The sequence below is a fragment of the Neophocaena asiaeorientalis genome, unplaced genomic scaffold (genome assembly GCF_003031525.2).
Source record: "Neophocaena asiaeorientalis asiaeorientalis breed wild unplaced genomic scaffold, Neophocaena_asiaeorientalis_V1.1 scaffold232, whole genome shotgun sequence".
Taxonomy (NCBI): Eukaryota; Metazoa; Chordata; class Mammalia; order Artiodactyla; family Phocoenidae; genus Neophocaena; species Neophocaena asiaeorientalis.
The window spans coordinates 484,587-502,995 of record NW_020175672.1 but is presented as its reverse complement, the minus strand read 5'-3'; the positions used below and the strand labels follow the sequence as shown (position 1 = coordinate 502,995).

The 18,409-nt window shown below is 51.9% G+C and overlaps 2 protein-coding genes across 3 annotated transcripts in view; one reads left to right on the top strand and one right to left on the bottom strand.

The window, feature by feature from the left end:
- Positions 1-222: 222 nt before the first annotated feature.
- On the top strand, positions 223-2,790 carry ART5 (ADP-ribosyltransferase 5). 2 transcript variants are annotated; one of them, XM_024731837.1, is made up of 4 exons: positions 223-306; positions 1,287-2,010; positions 2,597-2,629; positions 2,714-2,790. In XM_024731837.1, the coding sequence occupies exons 1-4, from the start codon at positions 223-225 to the stop codon at positions 2,788-2,790; spliced, it is 918 nt and encodes a 305-aa protein (XP_024587605.1). The 2 variants fall into 2 exon arrangements, with proteins under 2 accessions (XP_024587605.1, XP_024587606.1); XM_024731838.1 differs by lacking the exons at positions 2,597-2,629; positions 2,714-2,790 and having other exon boundaries at positions 223-294; positions 1,281-2,054.
- Positions 2,791-3,644: 854 nt separating this feature from the next.
- The window catches only part of LOC112390751 (short transient receptor potential channel 2-like), a 17,956-nt gene continuing 3,191 nt past the window's right edge, over positions 3,645-18,409 (bottom strand). Inside the window, 12 exon segments of the mRNA XM_024731819.1 lie at positions 3,645-4,087; positions 5,009-5,138; positions 7,688-7,766; positions 7,889-8,016; positions 8,561-8,768; positions 11,894-11,986; positions 12,999-13,089; positions 13,092-13,142; positions 13,235-13,426; positions 16,013-16,187; positions 17,346-17,414; positions 17,416-17,505. Coding sequence (XP_024587587.1) covers positions 3,696-4,087; positions 5,009-5,138; positions 7,688-7,766; positions 7,889-8,016; positions 8,561-8,768; positions 11,894-11,986; positions 12,999-13,089; positions 13,092-13,142; positions 13,235-13,426; positions 16,013-16,187; positions 17,346-17,414; positions 17,416-17,505 — 1,698 coding nt within the window. The 3' untranslated portion in view covers positions 3,645-3,695.

The following is an 18,409-nucleotide window of genomic DNA, read 5'->3' as shown; positions in this document are numbered from 1 at the left end:
GGGGGGGTGGGGTGGGTGGAGGATAAAATCCAAGACCCGCCCACACACTTAGGGCTGCTCTGGGCACCGCCCGCGCCCCGCCGGGCCAAGTCCTAGACCAGGGACCCCTCACACTGTAGAAGAAACTCTCCAACTTTCTGTCCCCCAGCCCATCGAAGCCAAGACTCCACCGTCGCTGGTCCCACCCTCAGCGGGATCTCACTCTCCAAGTCTCCCAGAGGGATGATGTTGGTGGCTCTGTTGATCGCCCTTAGCTGCCTTGGCATCCACACCCTCAGCGGCATCCGCATTTACGCCCCCTGGCAGGTAACTGGGGGGAACCATTTGCTGCCACAAAGGGAACAGTTGGGGTGGACCCGAGGCCTGACTCCTCAAAGAGCCTTCCCAGGGACGCTTTTCTATGATGCCATTCCTCTTAATCCTCTTCCTCTCAGGAACCTCCATCCCTATAGGGAGCCCCAACTTCCCATTCCATCTCCCAGAACCCGACCTCCACCCATTGGTCCTGCTGTGATCCTCCTTCCTTCTATGGTCCTCCCTTGGGATCGCCTGCATCTTTCTCCTGTCACTTCCCATCTCCCACCACAGGCCCAGCCTAACAAACTCCTTTGGGCTACCTGTGTACTGCCCTCCCACAGCCCCTCCCACACCAGGGCTTGACCTCCTCCCAGTCCCCACCCCCAGGTTTGAGGATGAGGGCTTCTGGAGCAGGAGAGGACTCAGAGCCTCAGAGCTGCCAGTGACTTGCTGTGGTGTCTAGCACCTGTGTGAGGGGGAAAGAGCCTGAGGATGGGGATGGGGTCAGGTAATTGGAGACTGGCCATACGTTTGTATGTCACCTGCATACTGAGCCTTAGAGCCAGAACGGTGCTTGGAAGTCTTCCAGCCCCACGTCCCACTGAGTGCAGGAACCTCTCTAATGATAAATGACCCCTCTTAGTTAGTACACAAGTGAGGATCTATATGCTATCCTTACAATAACCTGTGGGGTTGGAAGTATCCTCAATTTATAGGTGGAGAACCTGAGGTCCAGAAAAGTTAAGAGACTCGCCCAAGATCTCACAGCCCATAGGTGGTGAAGCCAGGATTTGAACCCATGTGTGTCTGGCTCCAGTGCCTGTTATTTAAGCCCTTGAGCTCTTGCCAAATTTCACACCCCAGATATTTGGGCACAGAAATGAGATTCTGTGTTTCTGAACTGATCTGCCACCAGAACCTCTGCCCAGTACCCTGAACTTACACCCTTTCCTGTGTGGCCCCTCTCTTCCTTACCTCTATAGGCCCAGAATGTTTCCATCCAGAACCTGAGCCTGGCTCCAGACACCTTCGATGATGCCTACGTGGGCTGCTCGGAGGAGATGGAGGAGAAGGCAGTCCATCTGCTAGCGGAGGAGATGGCTAACCATACCAGGCTGCGGGAGTCCTGGGAGACAGCCCAGAAGGCCTGGGAGCAAAGGTGTCCAGGGCTCAGCCTGCCTCCTGGCTTCAAAACCCAGCACGGAATCGCCGTCATGGTCTACACCAACTCATCCAACCCTTTATACCGGGAGCTGAACCAGGCTGTGCGGACAGGCGGTGACTCCAGGGAGTTCTACATGCAGCACTTCCCCTTCAAGGCCCTGCATTTCTACCTGACCCGGGCCCTGCAGCTGCTGCGGGGCAGTAGGGACTGCAGCAGGGAACCTGGGCAGGTGGTGTTCCGAGGCGTGGGCGCCATTCGATTTGAACCCAAGGAGCTGGGGGTCTCTGTCCGCTTAGGCCAGTTTACCTCCAGCTCCCTGGATGAGGCAGTGGCCCACAGATTTGGTAATGCCACCTTCTTCTCTCTAAGGACTTGCTTTGGGGCCCCAATCCAGGCCCTGTCTGTCTTTCCCAAGGAGCGTGAGGTGCTGATCCCCCCGCATGAAGTCTTCTTGGTCACCAGTTTCTCCCAGGATGGAGCCCGGAACCTGGTGACTCTCTCCAGCAATAATCAGATGTGCAGCCACTTTAACTGCGCCTATCTGGGTGGTGAGCCATGCATGAGGGAAGCAGGACTGGCAGGATGTCCCTGATTTATTTCAGTCCCCAGGGCCTTCAGGAGACCCACGTGATTAATGGGGAAGTTGAGGGCTAGAAGTTAGCTGGAGTTATTTTTCTCTGTGACTCAGGTTTCGCCAGCTCAGAGAAGGCCCTGTAAGTGTTTTCTGGATCTGTGAATATTCTCAGATGATTCTATAAAGGTCCTTGAAAGTTTCCTTCTGCTATACAGTCTAAAAGACCAAAAGAACCTGGTTAAGGGGGGCAATAAGCAGAGGAAAGTGACAGGAGTGCTGCTTCAGATCTCAGGAGGCCCTGGGCGTAATAGCGTAACACATGCGCTATTCCCAAGTGCTGAGGCAGGGACAGAGTGGGGCCAGGATGGTAGCAGGGATGGAAAGGCAATCTGGGAAGATTTCCTGGAAGAAGAAGGAGGAAGGGAAGTCAGAAGTTTGTATTTAGCACAAGGGAAAGCTAGATTGAGATTGGGAATGGCCGTGCCAGGGCCTGGTGAGAAGGGAAGTTTGGGGTGTGAGGGTCTGTCTGCATGGAGGCCTCACTGTGCTGTCTGTTGCAGCGAAGAAGAGGCCGAGATGTGAGTCTGTGCCAAGTGAGTCACCCTCCTGCCCCTCCCTCAGCTGCTTTGACTCCCCTGGCCCTGCTGACCCTTCACCACCTTTTCCTCTCTCTCCAGCAGGAGGACAGGCCGACTCACTCTCCAAGGGGGCCTTCTCTCTGCTCTCCTGGAAGGCCCTGCCCTTGGCCTCTTAGGGGTTCCAGCTCTTAGGAGCTGGGCTCTGAAAGTTCAGTGCCTGCCACGTAGGAGTCCTGGGAAATGATGACATCCATATGAAGATGGGAGGCTTTGAAGAGCCTGGAGAAGCCAGAACATGGTTTCGGACCCAGACCTAGCAGCCATCTCCCCGGCCAGGATGTTGGCGGATCTGAGGCCATGGTAGGGTGGAGGGATCCCCGCTACGTGGTAGGGACTCCAGGGGACAAGCAAGGGTAGTACTGTGACAGCCACTGGATTAAACAGTGTTGCAGTGTGGTGACCTCAAATTTCATGATTGGTTTGTTCCATGAGACTAGACCATCTGCCCTGCTCTGGCCAAATGGGACTCAGGGACTGAGGGACTAAAAAGAATGACTTTTTGATCACTTTTAGACATGGTCTCAGTGCAGACCCTTGTCACACACTGTAACCTGCAAACCCAGATGCTTTAATAGACAGAGGTTCCTCACAACAGCCCTGAAGGCAGGAAGGGGGACAGATGGCTTCCTAGGCCACTTGTCAGATAAGGAATGCAGAGCCAAGGAAAGAAGCAACTTGCTGAAGGTCAGAGAGGTAGTGCTGAAACCAGGACCCTTACCTCCTAGTCCAGAACCCTTTCCACCAAACATCTGAAGGAACTCAAAGTAGGATCCTAAGCCCCAGATATCTGGGACCCCAGAGCAAGCCATTTCTCTCTGCCCTGCTCCCACAAGGGTTCATTTTGGGCTTGGGGATCTCAAAACATCAAGAGACAGAGATTCTCACACACTCTGGAGGCATCTGACATCCAGAACAAAGGCTTTATTGAGGCAAGGAAAGCAGCACGGGCTCCTACTGAGCCCCACCCTCACCCATCTGGGGTGTTCTACTCAGCACCAGAAGGCGGGACCCTCCCACTGCATCAGGACCCCTCCTTGGTTCCCAGGTCTTCCTCCTGGGGCACGTCCCCAGCCCCCTCTGATTCTTGCTCCCTGTGCCCTAGCACGTGAGCTGGGGAGGAGGGGCCAGACTCTCCAGGTGCTGGAGTCCTGGCCCTGCCTGCGTCCTGAAGCCCAGTTTCTGAAGACACCTGGGTCCCCACAATCCCTGGCACTGTCAGCGCTGGGTTCTCAGGGATGGGAGGGCCCAGGTTCTGGAAGCTGTTGCACACTCGGGTGATGGAGCGACAGAGGATGCTGGCACCGTCTGGTGGCCGGCGCAGCCTTCCCTCCACCAGAGTCCGCTGCACACCGGCTACCTCGCTTTGCAGTCGAGGTACTGTCTTGGTCAGCTCTGTCAGTCTGTTGCCCAGGTCTTGGGGAGGGGTGGGGCGTGGCAGTAGTGACGGGGAGGTCACTCAGAAGATGAGCCTGCCCTGGACCACTTCTACCCTCAGCACAACCCCGGGGGACATTTATGCCGGAGGTCCTAGGCAGGAGAACTGGAGGAAGTGAGGGACTGGCTTATGGCATGTGGGTCAGGTGGGCAGGCCGAGTCAGGTGCAGATGAATCAGCAGGGCTGGGGTGGTGGTGAGTTTAGAAGATACCAAGAAGGAAAGTCTTATGGACCAGAGAAGGGGTCAGGCAGGAGTCATAAGGATGGGAAATTTTCTAATGGGTAGAGATTTGTACATCCGCCCCCTCTGCCTTCTTCCCCATCTACACCTGTCCAGCTCATACCCACCCTCAGAGCCCAGTTCTGATTCCATCTCCTCTTTCTCCAGCTTCTGGTACTCTATCCTTCTACCTTCCCATGAGCCTCTCAAAATGATAGACTCTTTCTCTTCTTTGGGCTCCCACTGCAATTTGTGTCTCTTTTTCTAAGCACTTTCTGCCTAGCAAGATGGTTTCTCTTCCTCAGCAGACTGAAAGCTTCCTATGTGTCCCTGCTGGGAACAAAGGGGACCTAGCAATGAACCCTGGTTGAATGAGTGAATGAATGAATGATGAATAAGGTGAATGAGTGAATGGGAAAGGGAGTGAATGAGAGAATAAATGAACGCAAGAATGAAGGCGGGAATGAAGGATTAAATCAAGTGAGTGTAATAAATGTCTAAACAGGTACGAGGGTAATTGAGTGCAAGGGCCCACACAATCTGGGCAGGTTTTGGCTTCCAAGGGTGGGTCGGAGGGGGGCCACATAGAGAACTGCAGGCTGGTTGGAGGGGTGTGAGGCTGGGTGTTCCAGCTGAGCAAGGGACAGGAATGGGGAAGGCCTGGAGGGGAGCAACTAACTTTTCCGACGGGTCTCCTCAAACTCCCGCCGCGCAGTCTCTATGTAGCGCTGTACCAGAGCCTTGATGACATGAAGCCAGTAGGATCCACGCTCTTCCTCCCCAGGCCCTGCCCCTGCCCCAGGATTGGCCTGGGATGGGAAGACAGGAGGGCGAGAGAGAATCTTCACCCCCAGCTTTTCTCTAGTCACTGTATCCTCCCCCAGGCAATAAAGATGGAGGCAAAGTCTGTGCAGACTTTTCTATCCCTGAAGGCCACACATCTAGACCCTCATGCAGACCTGGAAGGTAGTCTAGATGGAGGCCAGAAGGGGTGGAATGGCTGAGTGCAAGAGAACCAGGGTGGGAGGTGGGTGAGGGTTAGGAGGAGAAGCAGAGTGTGGGTAGAGAGAAATGCTGAGCAAGGCAGAGATGAGCTCTCTCCTGCCACCAACCCAACCTTGGTTTTCTTGAGTTGAGTTAGTGCAGGTTAACCCTGTCCTTCAAATTCCGCAGAGGGGAGACTAGGGAATGTGGGGAGGCATCTCCTTGGACCAGCTCATGCATATGAGATGGAAATCATCATGCAAATTAGAATGATTAGTTCTGGGTCCAGTTTTAGGCCTCAGGACAGTACCAGGAGGGCAAGTCGGGCATCTGGGGCAGATAAAGGAGAGAGAGAGCAGAGGTGAAGTAGGCAAAGTGCTGGACTCAGAAGACAGGCTCAAATCCCAGCTCGGTCACTTCGCCGCTGTGTGCCTCGAGCAAGCTACTCAACTTCTTCAGGCTGAAGGTCTCCAGATTCAAAGTGGAGATGGTGATAACCCCTACTTCCCAGGCTGGTACTTCCCTGGCATGGAGTAGAGGATCTCTAAATGCTTAGGAAATAATTATTTTTATTTATCTGTATTTATTTAGTTCTCTAAATATTTTATGGTTAGCCTATTTACTTTTTTTTTTTTTTTTTCTCTATTTTTTGGCCTCACCGTGTGGCCTGTGGGATCTTACTTCCCTGGCCAGGGATCAAACCCACGTCCTCTGCAGTGGAAGTGCAGAGTCTTAACCACTGGACCACCAGGGAAGTCCCTAGCCTATTTACTTTTATAATGTAAAAAAGCAAAGCCTTTTCTTAAATATTTTAAAAGGAGAGACAGGATTGACAGAGGTGGTACAGCAGAAGCATGAGAGAGAATGATGGGTCTTTTCAGCTGCAGAGTATATAAAGCATGTTTCTTGTATAAAATAAGGAATAAGAGCTTTGGAAAAGCCATTTCCTAAGGTGCAGGGTAGGTGGGAGGAGACACCTGATGGGGTCACCAGAGAGCAGGCTAGTGAGGTGGGGGGCAGCTGGAGGAGGGGTGGAACCTCACTGGGGGTTCAGTGGAGGGTGGGGGAGACCCCCAGCTGGCTGGTATAGTGGGATCCATCAGGACTCAGTGACTCCCAGCACAGGCCCAGAGAACTGAATACAACTTCAGGTGAAGATGCTGAGTTGCACCCCAGAGGAGAAGCAGCCCTGACATGGGGTCTGCAAATATGCATCACCTGGCAACCTGGACAGGACCGGGAAGTGGTCAGGGTGAAAGGGTGATAGTTCCAGAATGTGGAGTTTGAGATCTGTTAGGGTGTAAGAGGTACCATGCAGGATAGCCTGGAGCCAGGATGATGGGAACTGGGAACCTCTGGCATTTAGTTTCTTGTAAATGTCATGTTTTCTCATGCTTTTGCACATGCTGTTTCCAGTGCCTAGAACTCCCTTCTCCACCGTACCTGCCCATCAACCTCCTGTTTATCCTTCAGGATTCTACTCTGCCCTCAAGGTCTCCAGGAAGCTCCCTGACCCCTGAGGCTGGGTCTGGGGCCTCTCGTCCCTGCTCCAATAGCCCCCTGTGCTTCTTTCTATCATAGGTTTGTCATCATGCACAATTACAGTCCATTTCCTTCTGATGCTCTAGATTGTCAGCACCTCAAAGGACCACCGTCCTGCGTATCTTTATTTCCAGAATTGGTGTGCTTTGATAAGTGTTTGTTAAACAAACTGTTGACCAATCAGATAAGGGAAGGCCTTCCTCACCTGGGGATCCAGGGGCCTCAGAGCTTCAGAGTTGGCCTGTGGTCTCGCAGAGCTGACCTGGAGGCCCTGTCTTAGAGAGACCCTCAGGTAACATGTTTTAAGGGGAACAGATAGGACCCCCTACAGACCTGGCAGTAATGCTATCTGAATTAGCAAGGGGTCCCATGCCAAGCCAGACTGAGTTAGGGAGCAGATAATGAGAGGTAAGTTAGTGCCTTGGAGGTCTGCTCTCCTCTCTCAGGCCTCAGCCACCTTCTAATTTCCAGTTTGTGGGGCATTCTCCCCTTGGCTTCTTAACACGTTACTTTGAAAAACGTTCAACGATAACTTGACCCAGTTTAGGGCAAAAAGTTTTGCCTAAAGCTTATGGGGTATTGGCAGCTTGGGAGGGTGGCATGAACTTCTGTTCGAGCTGGGTGACACAGGATTGGAAATGTAGGAAATGGCCAAAGCCAGGAGGAGGGAAAGGCAAGCCATACGAGAGAGCAGGAATTGGGAGCAGGCTTTCTGGGAAACATACAAGGAAAGACAGACAAGCCAGGGGTGTTCAGACAAATGGACGGTATAGGCAATACAGTTGAAGACCTGGTGTGAGGAAGACCCACAGCGGGCAGAGGAGGTACTCACAAAGGTGGGGATTGGGGGAGAGTCTGGCTTCTTGGTTTTGCAGCAGGAGCATCAACAGCAAATGAAGAGGAAAATTCTCCTGAGAAATTGAGGTGGAGGGAGGGGGTTAGTTAGAGGACAGGGTCTAGGCTAATGGGGCAGGAGCTGGGATAGGGGTGCTAAGTGCTGGGGGGTTGGGAGTGAGAGCTCTGAGGTCATCACCTGAGAAGGTAGAAGGTAGCCTTGGGGGAGGGCAGGATGCTGAAGGGCACGGGCAGTGTCAGGCCCTCTCGGAAGTAGGACAGGTAGAGCTTGGAGCAAGCAAACTTCCACTCCACGTCAGCAGCGTCCTGGGGGCCAGGAGGCAGGGGCTCTGCAAGGACCACTTTGGTGCCTAGCCCTCCTGCCCACTCAGTCTGCCCCATTTCCCCCCAGCCCTCATGTCTCTTCTCCAACCTCTTTCTTCTCCCCATTCTTATCTGCACCTCCACCTATCACCCACATTTCCCCTGCATGTACCCCCCTTCCCCTCTTCCTCCCCACCACCTTTCCTGCTTCTGACATCCAGTTCCATCCGGACTATTCTCCAGCCACAAACCCTAACCCATCCATCTCCTTCCCTCTCCCTTCTCACGTTCCCACCTACTTTTCCACAACACATCCTTCCTCCCCATCATAAGGTGGAAAGAGCACTAGACTTGTATCTGGAGAAAATAATAACATCATTAAGACCCTCAATCTACAGATGAAGAAAGTGAGGCCTAGAGAGGAAAACTTGTCCCCAGTCACAAAACAAGGCAGTAGTGGAGGCAGAGCCAGAACTCAAATGTCTCCACTCCTTGCATGCTATTCCTCTCCATTCCTTTCTCTCTTCTTCCCTCTGGCCTGAGCCACCCTCAGTTCATGCATCTCAGTCTCCTGAACGGAGCTGGTGATCATGGCAATGAGCATGTTGAGCAGCGCAATGACCAGGACGATGGTAAAGATACCGTAGAGGGCCCGGCCCACCAGTTCCGGCACCAGAAACTGGGGCATGTCAACCACACTGTGCTCCTCCGTGCCAAACATCGTCCAGAACAGAAACTGGAAGGTCTCATTGAAACTGGCATGGGGGGCTGAAGAGTAGGATGTGAGGGGTGGGAGATGAGCCAGAGCGCCACCCAGACCCACTACTCCTCGCCCTCAGGGCCCAGGCAAAGGCGCTGTGCTTCCACGAAGCCCGTTGGACCGCTTGTCATTTCTGATCTCCCGCCAGAATTTACTGAGCGTATAGCAGTGCCAGGAACAGGTGCTAAGGATACAGCCGTGAACAAGACAAGCACAGTCCGTGTCTTCAAGGACGTTATGTCCTGGGTGGGGAGCGGGGGTGAGATGGACACCAACTCTACAAACATCCCGAAATTGTGGCAAGTGCTATGAAGCAGCAGCACAGGATGTTATGGCCTAGTCTGGGAGCTGGGGAAAACGTCCTCAAAAAACATTCAAGCTGAGCTCTGAAGGTTGAGGGAATCAACCAGGGGGAAGGGAAGGAGATGTGAAGCGTGCCCAAGGTAGGGGAGTCTGGGGGGCATCTGAGGAACTGAGAGATGGCCAGCATAGCTCATCTCAGAGGGCAAAGGAGAGAGAAGCTCGTGAGAGGGAAGCAGGGACCAACCAGGTCATGCAGGGCCCTGGAGGATAAAAACAAAGATCCTCACTATGGCCTAGGAGCCTTAGGAAGCTATGAAGAATTCTAAGCAGAGGGGTGACCCCTGAATTACTTTTGATAAGATCACACTGGCTGCTGTGAGGAGAGTGGAAGAGAAGCAGATGAGAGAGTGGGGGCACGGAGACCAGTCAAGAAGCTGTTGCCATGGTCTGGGTGAGAGAGGATGGTGATTGGACCACAGAAGCAGCCACCCATGCTGCTTCAGTTCAAGCCTAGATGACTGCAACAGTCTCCACAGCGGGTCTCTGGCCCCAGTCCCTCTCTCATCCTTCCATCCTCCACACTGCACTGAAGGTGTTCTTTCTAAATGCTGATCTGATGTGCTGTACTTCTGCTTGTCAAACTTTAAATGCTCCTGACTACTCTCAGTCCAAATGCCCAACATGCAACGTACCTGAGGTTTTTAGCAAAAATACTTTTGACTTAATTAGCTGTCTCCCATAAATGAGCAGGGGGGCTCAGCCTGCCTGTGTTGCTGTGGAATGACACCAGGACACATGAAGCAGGCTGGAAGGACTAGTTCCTGTCCCTGGCACTAAGATTCATGATTTAAACTGTGTCAGCAGACTTCCTCAACATCTTGAAGCCAGGATGGGAACAAGGATTCTTGGTAAGAGGATTGGTCTGAATAAAGCCTCCATTTACTTTGGAACCATGAGAAAGACTTGACCAACATCCATAGGCCCAACCATGGGTCCTTCAGGTTCAACAATAAAACCATCATGTAGTTGCACTCAGGAAGAATTCATGATTGAACAATTGCTTGGGAGGCCATCCGGAGCTCCCTGGTCTGCTGGGCAAGCCAGGCTTCTCAGCAGGACCTTCATGAGCTCCGTGACCTGGACCCTTTACCCTCTCCAGCCTCCCCTCTCAAAATCCCCTCCATGCACCAACCATGGAGGAAGTCTTGCTATTCTCCAAATATACCTCCTTGCCTTGGTATGTGCCCCCTTCTGCCCAGAATGCTCTGTACCTTCTCTGACGCTTACAACCTTTGTAGGTGGAGTCCAGAGCTCCCTTCTCTATGAAGTCTTCCCTGATCATCAAGACAGAGGAAGGGGCTTTCCCTTCTGGTTACCCTCAGCATAAGCCCTCCTTCCTCACAGCACTCATCATTTCAAACTGAGCTTATTTGTGCATGTGGCTATCTTCTCCAGGAGACTGGGTCTGGTTCACTTCTGTCTGTGCTTCCAGTGCCAGGGACAGGACCTACTACAAAGGTGTCATAAATGTGTGTGAACTCAAACAACAATGAATGAATGACTAAGAAAGTGATTGAATTTAAAAAGTGAGTGAATGAATGAATGAGTGAACAATGAATGAGTGAGTGAATGAACAAGGAATTAGTTATTGGCCATATTTAGGGAGAATTGAGTATCAAAAAGAATAATGGGGCTTCCCTGGTGGCGCAGTGGTTAAGAATCTGCCTGCCAACGCCGGGGACACAGGTTCGAACCCTGGCCTGGGAAGATCCCACATGCCACAGAGCAACTAAGCCCATGCGCCACAACTATGGAGCCTGCGCTCTAGAGCCCGCGAGCCACAACTACTGAGCCCGCATGCCACAACTACTGAAGCCCGCACGCCTAGAGCCCGTGCTCTGCAACAAGAGAAGCCATGACAGAGAGGTCCGCACACTGCAACGAAGAGTAGCCCCCAGTCACCGCAACTGGGGAAAGTCCGCGCACAGCAACGAAGGCACAACACAGCCAAATATAAAAACAAATTAATTAATTAACAAAAAAAGAATAATGACTGTAATGGATTATTATATTTTTTAAAAATCTTTGAATCCATAGTGATATTCAAAAAGAGTGGAGAAGGAAGCACTTCTTTATGGAAGAATGCCAGCAAAGAAATGTACAGGGAATGACAGCAATAGAAAATCAGCATCTTGAAGCCACGTTATAATAACTGATGCAGGTAAATATCATCTGTAAACTTCCCTGGTGGCGCAGTGGTTACGAGTCTGTCTGCCAGTGCAGGGCACGTGGGTTCGATTCCTGGTCCAGGAAGATGCCACATGTCGCAGAGCAACTAAGCCTGTGCACCACAACTACAGAGCCTGCGAGCCACAACTACTGAAGCTCACGTGCCTAGAGCCTGAGCCCTGCAACAAGAGAAGCCACTGCAATAAGAAGCCTGCACACCACAATGAAGACCCAATGCAGGCAAAAATTAATTAATTAAACAAAAATCATCTGTGGATGATAAATCCACTCAGAGCAAAGTTGCAAGAAAGTGGTCTAGTCACACAGTCTCAACATCTCTCTTCATTACCACAAGGGTATCTCCTTTTCAATGGAGAGGTTTGCTAGACCAATGGGCCTCACCAATGGGCTAAACTGACATTGTGAGCCTCCTGATGTGATATGATGGGAGGTACACATCATCAATTAGGTTGCATTCTTGCCAAAGTTGCTTAAGTTGAATCTGATCATGAGGAAGAGGTGATTACTAAGCTCCAAGTTCACGGTCCCAGAATCCCACCTGCCCATCCTGCCTCTGCTCCTGAGTACTTGCCCAGCCACTCTGTCTCCTGGTAAGGCACGTAGACGTTGTTGAGGCTGCAGAGGAAGGCGGTCAGGATAATCGTGAGAATGAACATGAACCTGGCAGGGGGTGGGATGGGGGAGGGTCAGAGCAGGTCTCTTCCCTGGGAGAAGTCAGGCTCTGGGAAGAGAGATGGGGGTGATGGCTCCCAGTCTCAGCCTCTACTTGACAAGGATTCAGTGTGGTTATTATTAAGAAGAGAGAAATTAGGGGGTGGGAAATGAGAAGGGATTTAAAGGGTGCTGAAGCAGAAGCTCTCCCTCCAGAATAAAGGATTCTGGGTTGAAACAGTCAAAGCTGGGGATGGGTCAGGCTCCCAGGGAGGGACTGAGATGCTGAGATGTGGTACAAGGATGAGGGAGAGTCACAGAGTCCTACTGGACAGGATTTATCACCAGTGGAGTTAAAACCACATGTGAGTTGAGTTGGCTGGCAACATGGAAGGCTAGGAGAGTCTCAGGGGTGGGATGGCAAGTTCTCCAAGCTGAGCTGAGCTGAAGATGTTCACAGATGTAACCAGGGCTTTTCCCATCAAGGGCACCCACGCCTGTCCCACCTCAGGCAGGGTTTTCCCAGGGAAGCAGGCACGAAAAATGGGCTCTGATTAGGGTGAAAGGCCAGGTAGGCTGTAAATGATTAGATGATAATTACCAGGAAGACCAGATAATTCCATGAGTTCCAAAAGCAGTTGTACAGTGGAAACCATCCAAAGGGACCCCTGAGTCCAGTGCCTCACCACAAAGATGGGAAAACTGAGCCCCAGAGAGGGCCATGGAGACAACAAAGGAACTGGGACTGGAATGCCAGCCAAGGGCTCTTTCTGCTATCGGTGGTTCCTGATCTTTGGAGTCATGGGCCTCTTTGAGAATTAGATGAAAGTTATAGACCCTCTCTGCAGAGAAATGTACCTTTACATTTACATCCGAAAATTTGCCTTTAGTTTCAGGGTTTCCGAGGTCTCTGGAGCCTGTACAATAAGAATCCCTGTGCTAACTAGAGCTGGGAGCTTCAGAAGGAGGTCAAGTGGGGTCCATCGGAGGGGAGGATGCTCTGAGCAGGGGCAGTACGCACCGGATCATGTCGTCGATCATCCTGCCAATGGAAATCTGCAGGGTGCCCAGCGACTCGTGGGCCGGCAGGACGTAGGCCAGGCGGGTGAAGCAAAGAGCACCTCAGCCAGGAACTCGTGGTCTTCCGTGTGCCACTCACTCTGCTCTGTGCAGGTGGAATGGGGTTGGGGGGCTGAGGCCGAGAACCAAGGAAGGGAGGCGACTGGGGGACTCAGGGCTGAGCTGGGAGGCACTCACCAGCCGAGGTGAAGTAGCGGCAGGCAGCCCCGTCCGGGGCATCCCGGCAGCGCCTGTAGGCCAGCCCGGCCAGAAGCACGAAGGCCGCCAGGTACAGGGACAAGACGACCGTGTCCAGGATGTTCCACCAGTCCAGGAGGTAACTGCACAGGCCCTCGATCCACACTTCCTTACACTCAAACCACAGGAAGCCTGAAGGAGGTGGTAGGGAGCCAGGGCAGGGTGAGGCGCCTCCTCTGTCCAGGTCAGAGCTGGGTTGCAGGTATGGTTGTAGGGGGAAACTATCCATGGGGTGGGAGAACTAAGATATGAAAGGCATGAAATGGATAAAATGTAGATGTTTAGTCTGCTTAAGTACAGAGATCTTACGTGAAAATAAAAAGAACTTCTGGCTGATGCAGACTCAGCTGCCACGGAGCCTGTGCCACTGACCCCAGTTGGCTGATAAACTCAGAAAGTGAGTAACACCTTGAGAAGCTGGTTATTGGGAGGGAATGATCGAAATCTGCTTCCCCCTTCCCTCCACCAAATATATATTGGACAACTATTTCAAGAATATTGATTTGAAGGGGCTCCAAATTATCAACCTGCTCATTATCAGCCCGGGGCCCAGGGCCTGACCTGGGGATGGAGGGTCTCGGGAGCTGGACCCCATTAGCCAGGTGACCCTGCCATGTCATACCCTTCTCCGTTCCCTGGATACAAGCATGTGCTTTTTTGCTCATGGTTCTGTCCACCTAGAAAGCCCTTCCACACCCTTTTGAAGGCAGGCTCGCCTTTGTGGCCCAGGACAAATCTTACCTCCTCTGTGAAGCCTTCCCTAACCGGGGGAGTGAGTTCTCACAGCTCTCTTCAGACCTCTGTGATACCATCGCTGTGGGGCACTGCAGGATATCTCTTCCTGGGTCCGCCCCCCGTCCCCTCCCCTGAACTTTGAACCCCTCAAGGGCAGGGACCATGGCCTATTCACCTCCTTGTCCCCGGTGCCCAGAACAAGGCCCAGTAGTTACTATTGAATAAAAACTGATTAAGCTCCTACCACGTGCCAGTGGGATCCTGTGGTGAATAAGACAAATACAGTCCCTGGCCTCCCCGGGTTCATAATCTAGTGAGGGAGGCGGGCAAGTGGCCAAGTCGTTACAAGCCAGTGTGGTAACTGTTAAGGTGGAAAGGAGGGGAACAGAGGCTGTTGTGAGAATGTTTAGGAACAGATCCTCAGCCTGATTTGGGGACCAGGGAAAGCTTCACTTCTCCCAGAAAGTGACGACTGAGCTGAGACCTGATGGAGGAGTAGGAGCCGGCCAGGTGAAGGGGCAGCACGGGCAGGGAGAGGGCTGTGGGGAAAGAGAACGTGTGCGGGCCTGGAGACAAGCAGTGCGGGCGAGGTGAGAACTGCATCCACTCCCACGGCAGCAGAGGGTGGATGCTTATTTAAATACGTTGGATGTGTAGAAGGAACCCTATTTAGTTTATCTGTGTGTTCTCAGGGCTTCACTCACCGTAGGGCAGCAGCAAGTGTTTATTGCATGAAGAAACAAGGAGTGTTGTTTAAGACTTCTTCCCCAGTGGGCAGGAACTGTATTGGTTTCATCTGCACCCAATACAGGTCAATAATGTTTAGTAAATAACTGGATGAGAAACTTTTCCTCTTGCATGGCTCTTGTTTTCTTCCCCAGAGTTTCTTGGCCAAATAATCTTTCAGGCCTTACTGACTGGCTTGGTACAGGGTAGAGTAGCGGACTTAGTCTACTGGTGTCTTGGGAGTTTGCTAACTAAGCTAGAGATAAGTAAAGGGAAGACAGATGAGGAAGGGACCCCCAGTCCAGCTGCTGAGCCGACCAGCCAAATGCTCGGTAGAGCCCTGGAGGTTACTGTCAACTGCATTTGCTGAATTGTTTGAGAATACTCAATTCTGCTATAGAAGCAAAGAACACCAATGGAATGGCTGGAACTTATGCATTAAGCATATATAAGTTAGTTATCCGGGTGACATGTTGGACAAATAAAGCAAGTAGAGCGTATGTGTGTGAACATATTTAGAATATTTAGGGTAGACACTAAATATTAATAATACGCTGAATATACACAAGGCAGATGAACCCTTAGGGTTCATCAGATCTTAAATCAGCTCCCCACTGGTGATACCCATTCTGGCCTCACATGTCCTCTGCCCAAAAATTGCAAAGAAAAGTCACAGCTGTTCACCAGGATGATTAGTAAGCTACAGCTGTGGTCAGACATACTTGCCCCTGTGTTTCTCCTACCAATCAAGTGTTGGGGCCAGACTGCTTCCGGCTGTTGTATCCTCTGCTCAAACCTCAACTCTGGTCCTCGAAACACCACCATCATAAGTACACCATTTATGGGTTTAATAAACTGTATGATTCAAGCATCTTAATTTGGTCTGTGAGCCTTTCTGTTCCATGACCTTTGGGATAGATTGCCTGGTGGTGTACTTGCTGGCTACCATTACACCAAGGTAATCTGCTACCGGACACAGTGGACCAGTGTCTTATATATGAACATCCAGAATGGGTAGCGACTGGTGTCAGGGTAGGGGAAGAATGGGGTCCTTGCTCAGGGGGTCTATCACAGGGCTAGGTCCCCTGATTAGAGGTGAAGAGGAAACCCTTGGTGGACCAGAGCCCAGAGGGGTCTGGTTATGTGTTCAGGGAGCATCTACAGGGGCAGCCCCCCTCCATGGGGGTGCTTACTGTGAAGAAAAGTGAGGGGGCCCCCAAGGGGGTCTGCCACAAATAAAAGGCCCCACACATGTACCTGCAACCCAAACCATGTGTAGTGAAGTCTCCTAGACACTGTGGCTGCGGCCTCGGAAGGTACCCAGCTGTGTCTCCATGACCAGGGACTCTCCCAGCAGGAAGATGCGGAACCACAGATAGGAGGCCGAGTGCAGCAGGAACTTCAGCACTGGGATCTTCATCAGGCGGCCCAGCTTGGGGAAAGGAAGGAGAGCAGGGCTCTCAGAGTCCTGTTCAAATCTCTCCCCACCCTGGATAACTTCCGGGATGCTCAGCCCCCACATGTCTCCTCCTCTCATTCACTCACTTATTCAGACATTTATGAAGAATGTACTGTCAATTAGGCCTTCCCCTTTTGTATCTATTTTTTCCTTCACAACCGTATGAGGTGGGTATCGTTATTCCCATTTTTTAGCTAAGGAACTGAGGATCACAGAGATAAAGTAACTTTCCCTGGGGGGTCCCACAGGCTCTTCAATCACAACCATGTTAAAAAGAAATTCATCACTTTTGATCCCAAACTTGTTCCTTCTCCTCTTCCTCCTGTTTCCCCATCTTAGAAAACGTCCCGGCCACCCAGACCAGGAAGCTTAAAGGCATCTCTGCATCCTCTCTCTCATACACTCTGACAGTCTCCCTAACTCCCGCCCCTCCCCCAATCCATCCTTTACACCACTAGGAGAGAGAGCTTTCTAAAACACAAAACTAATAGGATCTCTCACCTCATTACAGTCTTCCAGTGGCTCCCATCATTGCATAAGGCTCTGTGGGACCCGGGCCCCTGCTTACTTCCTACCACTCGCCATTTGCACTTATGCTTTAGCTACACAGAGTTCCTCTCAGTCTCTAATAATTTGCATTCTCCCTCCCTGGGCCGTTGATGGACATGCTGTTCCTGCTTCCTGGAGCACTGCTCACCCTATTCCTCACTTGATTGACAGGTACCTGGCTTGCTCTTTATTATATCCCCAGCACCAGGCACGATGCCTGGTTCACAGTAGGGTCTCAAGGAAATATTTGTTGGGTGAAGGAACAGAAATATCTGGGTCCACAAGGGCTCCCAAAGAATCTGTAGGTTGGGGCAGAGTCTCTTTAGGAGATTATAGGGCTGTATATACGACTCAGGCTTCGGAGGCAGAGAGACCTCAGTTTCAATCCTGACTCTGCTATTTACTGTGGACAAAAGAGCATTCTGTTCCTTGTGTCTCCACTGTAAAATCCAGGTGCAATGCCTACCTTCCAGGACAACCTCAAATTACCTGATGGGAACATCCCCAAAGTGCCTGGCCCAGGGCCTGGCATAAAGCAAGTGCTCAATAAATGGCAGTTATCATTACTTCTATTCTTAGTACCCGGGACTTGGGCACCAGCCAGTGGCCAAGGCAGAGGAAGGGCGTGGTGAGGACGATGAGGAAGGCGACCAAAGAGCTTCCAGATACTGGTGCTCCCACGCCAGCCAGCCAGGCTCCCATGCCAGATGGAGGACAGGACCTGCTGGCAGATGGGGGGGTGCTACAAACTAAGCAGAGATGGGAGTGAGGAGAGGGGGTGGCCACCAGCCAGGGAGGAGGAAGAGGAGCTAGTTGGGTGCACTGACTTCCCTGCCATAGAGGTTGAACCATGTTTTTTTTCTTCCCAGGCCAGCCAGCTCAGAAGAGAGGCAACCCACTTGCCATGTGACCTTGGGCAGACCCCACCCCTCTTTGGGACTTGGTTTCCTAGTCTATGAAGAAGTTGAATTCAAAGATTTTCCTGGACTCTCCAGATCCTGCATTCCTGAATCTAAGTCAGGCAGTGGTGGGTGCAACTGGGTACCCAGTCCCAGAACCCGCAGGATTCCTTGTCTTCTTAGAGATGTGAGGCACCAGCCTTCATGGTCTTGAGGAGGGAGGAGCAGGGAAAGTGGGCTCTGGTGTCTTAGGGAGCCATTGTGAAGGAAGGTTTTTGGCTAAGCTCCTGGTGGGCTAGGATATCTAGGGTAGGTGAGAGGGAGCAGTAAGAGGGGGGTAGGCTAGAAGGAGAGCATGTCTTAGGCTTAGGGGGCAGGCGTCTAGTGCAATGGGGAACCATGGAATCACGTGACCCTTAAGCCCTGAGAGATGTAGTCTAATCTTGCTGAATAGAGTGAGATACTGAAGTCTAACAACAGAAAAAGACCACACCAGACCTACTCAGCAGGCCAGAGGCTGAGCTGAGGGTAAGACCCAGAAGTCTGTTCTGAAGGTGGGGTCTGGGTGGGTAATGGGACTTCCAAGGGCTGGGGAGAGGTTAGGGACTTAGACTGAAGGTAAGAAGGGCAGGTGGGAGACCCACAGGATCAAGGGCCTAGATAGAAGGGTGCTCAGAATGAAGATCTAAGAGGGGTCCTGAGGGCAGTGAAAGGACTTGCTTAGGGTTGGAGCAGGGACTACGTAGA